We start from the raw sequence: 6729 nt of genomic DNA on the forward strand, positions 1-6729 counted from the left end.
CCTCCTCCTATCAGCCCACACAGCCAGAGTTGCTTTGAAACGCACAGCCAGGGACTGATTTAAAGGGAGCAAATTTTCTTTTTAAAACCCACTGGAGTCATCTGACAAAATTATAAACGCACGTCTTGCAGCTATTCAAAAACAAAAGTGGGAAGCAGGCACAAAAGTAATACAGAACTGTCACCAGTGGCCTTGATCTGCCATCCCCAAAGTCTATCCTTTATCCACTATTCTCGTCAACGGCTTTAGGCAGGAACCCCATAAATTTTCCATGGAAAAAAAAAAGAGACAGAGAGAGAGAGAAAAAAAAATCTCACTGATTCCCACTTCGGTTCAAGGCTGCAGGTAGGTAAGCAAGATCAGGCCTAAAGTTACGACTCGGCTTCGATTTAAAGGACCTCCGATAGGGAGGAAAACCTCGGATCCCGGCACCTGGGATGTAGTAACACAGGAGTTCTGTCCCTCTTGACTCGAGAGCGCAGCCAGAACTGAGACAGGTCAAGAGAAGCCACGAGGAAGGCAGGCCTACCTGGAGAGTGGCGGATTCTTTCGGGGAGCCACGGAGCCCCTCAGTGGCAGCAGCCCCCACACTGCGTGCCCAAGTGGGCCTGCTGGCCCTCCCCAAATTTTGTTCTTCGGCTGAGAATTTCGTAGGAGCAGTCTTCTCCACAGCAGCCAGACATGCTCGGTGAGGTATCGTCTATTTCAAATCTAAAGGGTCAGGACAATTTCTTTTTTAAAAAAAGCAGGACCTTCCAGCAGGTGTTTTATCAACAGAAGTTGGATCGTATCTGGGGAAATGGTCTAGTTCAGAGGAAGGCAACCTCGGCTCTTTTAGGACTCATGGACTTCAACTCCCAGAATTCCTGAGTCAGCGTAGCATAGCTGACTCAGGAATTCTGGGAGCTGAAGTCCATGAGTCCTAAAAGAGCCCAGGTTGCCTACCCCTGGTCTAGTTGTTGGCCAAAGTAATTTTAACTAATTAATCTAAGCAAAGAGGCGATGCCCTAAAAGGGTATTTTGTTTAAAACCCCCAATTATCCAGCCATCCTCTTCTTCTTTCTGCCTCGCCGAGAGAAGAATTAAATCTTTTACTTACTGTAAAGCATCTCTGAAGAACTGGTTGGCTCCGTGATTATGTTTGAAGACCGTCAACATGACTTTCTTCATCTGTGTGCTAAGAAAAGTCAGGGAGAGCCAAACTCAGAACGGGTTGAGGGAAAAACAGGAAGGGAAAACAAGAAAAAAAATTCAGCACCGTTCCTAAGAAGCTCCACCTTTTGAATTAATGTCTAGTTCTACACGAAAGGAGAGAAATTAAACGTGCTTCAGTGTATTTAGCCAAGAATGATCCTATTCCCTTTCCACCTGGCACGTCAAGCCTTATTGCCACTGAATTTTAACTCCCACAGCACTGTAAATCTTGAACAAATCTAATCCGGTACTAATTGCTTAAGCAGAAGTTTTAAAATCCAAGCATTTTGAAGGCTCCAATAAGAAACCAGCCACAAAGTGTTTGTGTTAAAGGCTGCATCCGTGCCTGGGAGTGATTATCTTGTGTTCTGATATGTCTGCCCTGTGTTAAGCGTGCTTGGCTTTGCTTGTGGATCGTGGCTCTAGTCCTTATGACTGCAGGACTGTAAGAAATGCAATACTGTATGTCCTCATCAGTACGTCAATCGTGGAGATGTCTGTTTAGTAAAGAATAAACGAGAAATATATTGAGCCCGCCCCTGGCTACGTTAATAACTGTAACATTCAGGCTGGAATATCAGTTTTTAATGTTGAGAGTTAGTTTTGTTAAACATCAATAAAGTTTGCCCCAGTGGGTGGCTCAGCAGTTAAGACCCTGGGCTTGCCAGCTGGAAAGCCAGCAGCCCAGGTTTGAGACCCAGAGCCAAGCGACAGGGTAAGCTCCCGTCCTTGCTTCAGCTCCTGCCAACCTACCAGCTTGAAAGCCTGCAAATGCAAGTAGATAAATACTGTAGGTACCACTTCAGTGGGAAGGTCAGAGCGCTCCCTGACATCCTGCTGGCCACGTGACCGCGGAAAATGTCTTCGGGCAGCGCCGGCTCGTTATAGTCGGACCACGACTAGCGGAGTGAAATCCGCAGGGACTCCTCCAGTGAGATCAGGGCGGTTTCTAGCTCAGGAATTATGGGGCAGCACAGCCCTACCTGTTTGCCACAAGCTGCAGGATCTGAATGAGGAACTTGCCAAGACCTTTCCTTCTTGCTTTGCTCTCCAGCTGTATTTCATAGCTAGGAGAAGAAAGAGAGAAATAAACAGGCAAATACCAACATCCCAGCAGAGTCATCAACGATCTTTTGTTTTAAAACGAAAACATTTTTGTTTTAATTTGACGTCAGTGCTTGCTATTCTATTCTTCTATTCTATTCTATATTATTCTATTCTATTCTACTATTCTATCCTTCTATTCTATTCTATATTATTCTATTCTATTCTACTATTCTATTCTATATTATTCTATTCTATTCTACTATTCTATTCTATTCTATTCTTCTATTCTATATTATTCTATTCTATTCTACTATTCTATTCTATTCTATTCTTCTATTCTATATTATTCTATTCTATTCTATTCTATTCTATTCTATTTTACTCCTATTCTATTCTTTCTATTCTATTCTTTCTTCTATTCTATTTTCTTGTATTCTATTCTATTCTTATTCTATTTTATTCGTATTCTATTCTTCTGTTCTATTCTATTCTTTATTCTATTCTATTCTATTCTTATTCTATTTTACTCCTATTCTATTCTATTCTAATTCTATTTTTATTCTATTCTTTTCTATTCTTATTCTATTCTATATTATTCTATTCTATTTCTATTCTATTCTTTATTCTATTCTTATTCTATTTTATTCTATTCTATTCTAATTCTATTTTTCTTCTCTTCTCTTCTTCTATTTCTTTTCTATTCTAATTTTATTCTATTCTATTCTATTTCTTATTCTATTCTTCTGCTGTGGTGGCTCAGTGCTTAGAATGCAGTATTGCAGGCTAACTCTGCCGACTGCCAGCAGTTCGATTCTCACTGGCTCAAGGTTGATTCAATCTTCCGTCCTTCCCAATTTGGTAAAATGAGGACCCAGATTGTTGGGGGGGGGGAGATGCAAATAATGCTGACATTGGAAACCGCCCAGAGAGCGTTGTAAAGTCTTATGGGGCAGTATATGAGTCTAAATGCTATTGCTATTCTGCTCTTGTCTATCAGGCCTCCCGGTCTGATGAAGCCAACAATCCAGTAGCCAAAATTCCAAGTGGGAAGCCCTACCAATAGAGAACTTCCTCTCCGTATTCGACATCAAAGCGGAAGTGCGAGAACGCCACCGGAAGGGAGCCGTTTTCCAAAGCGATTAAGTACCAAGCCCGGTCATCGGTCATTTCGTCCCGTTTTTCCCGGTCTTTCCACCCCCACTCGCTCTGCTCATACCTTTGAAGACGGACAAGGAAAAAAAAAAGAGAGAAGTGAGAACGTCCTTCAGGGTAGGATCAACAACCTTCTGTCCAGGGAGATTGGGAATCCTTCTGTAATGATCTTTTTCAGAAGGGTCTCTGCACTCAGGTTCTCCATAGAGTCACTACAGGTAATCCTTGACCGGCAATCGTTCGTTTACTGACCGTTGCAAGTTACAACGATGAAAAATGACTTACAACTGATCCTTGTACAGGTAGTCCTCGACTTACAACCGCAACTGAGCCCAAAATTTCTGTTGCTAAGTGAGCCAAGAAATTAAAAGACGCTTGCTCCTGGGGAGGAAAGCTATGGCAAATCTAGACAGCATACTAAAAAACAGAGACATCACCCTGCCAACAAAAGTGCGTAGAGTCAAGGCCATGGTTTTCCCAGTTGCAATGTATGGCTGTGAAAGTTGGACCGTAAGAAAGGCTGAGCGCCAAAGAATGGAGGCCTTTGAACTCTGGGGCTGGAGAAGACTCCTGCGAGTCCCCTGGACTGCGAGGCCATCCAACCGGTCAGTCCTAGAGGAGATCAACCCAACTGCTCTTTAGAAGGCCAGATCCTGAAGTTGAGACTCAAGTACTTTGGCCACCTAATGAGAATGAAGGACTCACTGGAGAAGAGTCTGATGCTGGGAAAGATGGAGGGCAAGAGAAGAAGGGGACGACAGAGAACGAGGTGGCTGGATGGAGTCACTGAAGCAGGAGGCATGAGCTTCAATGGACTCCAGAAGATGGTAGAGGACAGGAAGGCCTGGAGGAACGTTGTCCATGAGGTCACGATGGGTTGGACACGACTTCGCAACTAACAGCAAGCGAGACACCTGTTAAGCGACTTCTGCCCCAGTTTATAACTTTTCTTGCCACAGTGGTTAAGTGAACCAAAGGGGATCACGTGACCCAGGGGAACGCTGCGACTGTCATAAATACAAGTCAGTTGCTGAGCGTCCGAATTTTGATCATGTGACCCCGGGGATGCTGCGACGGTTGTAAGTGTGAAAAGGCGTCAAAAGTCACTTTTTCAGCGCTGTTGTAACTTAGAACGGTCACTAAGCAAAGTGTTGTAAGTGAAGGACCACCTGTACTATTGAGCAATTTTTTCCCCCTCTTGCAAACTGAATATTTGGGCTCCTGAAGCAGAGAGGGTGAGATTGAACCAGCTTTTGCTCATGCCACAATTGTTGGTTATGGCTGCCCACCGGCCTCCCATTATTATCCCTGGGTATCTTTAGGGCCCTTACAAGGTCTGCATGTTCGTTTTAGTCAGCTCAAAGGCCCAATCCAGAGTAGCCGGTTCCAAACTGGAGACTCGTTTGCACTCGATGGAAACATTCAGCCTGTAATGAAAGAGCAAAAGGAAGAAAAAAACAAGACATAATCAGGGATTATTTATTTATTAGGAGGTGGGTGGGCTTATCATTTTTTTATTTATATTATAATTTTATTTTTTTTTAAATATACTGTTTCTTATTGTTTGTATGCCCCCTTAGAGCCGCTGGGAGCGAGTAGGCGGCTGTATCAGTTTTCTAAAGTAAATAAATATAAAAATAAATAATTTGTGGAAATGAAGCATTGCGAGTAAATCCAGGCCAAGCAGCCGCAAGCAGGACAAGAGCGACGCTTTGCAATTATTTATCGCGGAGGGAGAGGCCCGAGTTCGAATCTCTCGCCTCAAAAAAAAAAAAGAAAGAAGGAAGGACATTGGGCTTTTTTACTGACCCGTTTCTGTCGTATTTCTTGAACACGGGAAAAGCTTCTAAAGGGTCTCCCAGCTGTAGAAAGAAAGAAAGAAAGAAAGGCATTAGACAAACTAAAAAGTTGATGTCGGAAGAGCGATCAAGCCCACGTCTTCTCCAAACCAGCAAGAAACAAGGGATGGAAACCTAATCAAGGAGAGATCTAAGAAATAAGGAGAGATTTCCTGACAATGAGAACAATTAATGGCTTGTCTCCAGAAGTTGTGGAAGCCTATAAGGCAGACATGTCAAACGCAAGGCCTGGGGGCCGGATGCGGCCCGCGAAGTGGTTTCATGTGGCCCGCGAAGCCATCCTGGAAACAGAGAGGGAACGGCCCCACTGCCTTGGTCCTGGCCCAGGCCAGCTGGGAGCCAATGTACAATTTTGTGGTGGCCATCTATGCTGAAACACATTCAGTCTTAGCTCCACAAGGCCGTCTAGAAACAGCGAGGAACCAGCCCCTGCCGCGTCGGCCCCATCCCCTGGGTGCATGCTGGGGAGGGGTCAGCCTTTGTGAGGAATGAAGAAATGGACCATGCCTTGGCGCTTGCCCCGGTCCCACCCCCTTCTGCCAGAGACCCTCAGATCTGTCCCACTCCTGCCCAGGCCCCCACAGGCACCCTTGACATGAACGATGTAGAGCTAGTCATGCCCACCCAGTAGGCCACATCCACTCCATCCACACCCACCCTGGCCACACACACCCCCGTGGGCAACCGCAATGCTGATGCGGCCCTCAATGAAATTGAGTTTGACACCCCTGCTATAAGGGAAGTTTCCCCCTCCACACACACACTTTGTGCAATTTCTAAATTATGCAATTCTTGGGGTAAAACCGTTCAGTAAGTTTCAGGATAGAGGTAGTAGGTTTCAAGAACCAGAAGTTGAGTTTCCTTCCTAATCACTACATCAAGGGTGTCCAACATGGGCAACTCTTTCAAACTTGTGGACTTCAACTCCCAGAATTCCCCAGCTAGCTGTGGAATTCTGGGAGTTGAAGTCCACAAGGCTTAAAGCTGCCCTCTGCACTACATCGTTCTGCAGATTTTAACTTTTATTAATTTAGTTTTACACGTGGTTTTTTTTTTTGCAGCCGCAAGGGTGCTGGGAGAAGCTGAAAGATAAGACATAACTGGCATCATGAAATAATAAAGAGGGGGGGGAAAACTCACTTTATTTGCTGCTTCAACCTTGGCACAGACAGCGTCCATGGCTGCCCGTTCCTCCATCCGTTTCTGCTTCTTCTCCTTTCCTTTACTGGATTTCCTCTGCAACCAGGAGGGTTGAAATGCTAAGACACAACACACAAACAGAACTGAACAGTTCCCCATCTATTAAGACTTCTTCCGCAGTACAGGCAGTCCTCGCCTTACGACCACAATTGACCCCAACTGAAGGAAGCGAGACAGGTAAATGAATATTGCCCATTTTAAGAGCTTGCTTGCCACAGTTGTTTAGTAACACAGTTGTTAAGTGAATCTGGCTTCCCCAATGACTTTGCTTGTCATG

At 44.7% G+C, this 6729-nt stretch overlaps 1 protein-coding gene across 1 annotated transcript; it reads right to left on the minus strand.

The window, feature by feature from the left end:
* Window positions 1-324: 324 nt before the first annotated feature.
* On the minus strand, window positions 325-6522 carry NAA40 (N(alpha)-acetyltransferase 40, NatD catalytic subunit). The gene is made up of 7 exons (XM_015826259.1): window positions 6393-6522; window positions 5203-5255; window positions 4725-4820; window positions 3299-3457; window positions 2178-2261; window positions 1100-1177; window positions 325-711 (listed from the first exon to the last, which is right to left on the minus strand). Exons 1-7 carry the CDS (start codon window positions 6447-6449, stop codon window positions 570-572), a joined length of 669 nt encoding a protein of 222 aa, XP_015681745.1. The 5' UTR covers window positions 6450-6522; the 3' UTR covers window positions 325-569.
* Window positions 6523-6729: the final 207 nt, after the last annotated feature.

The sequence above is a fragment of the Protobothrops mucrosquamatus genome, unplaced genomic scaffold (assembly GCF_001527695.2).
Source record: "Protobothrops mucrosquamatus isolate PMUCROS unplaced genomic scaffold, P.Mucros_1.0 scaffold3025, whole genome shotgun sequence".
NCBI classification, from domain to species: domain Eukaryota; kingdom Metazoa; phylum Chordata; class Lepidosauria; order Squamata; family Viperidae; genus Protobothrops; species Protobothrops mucrosquamatus.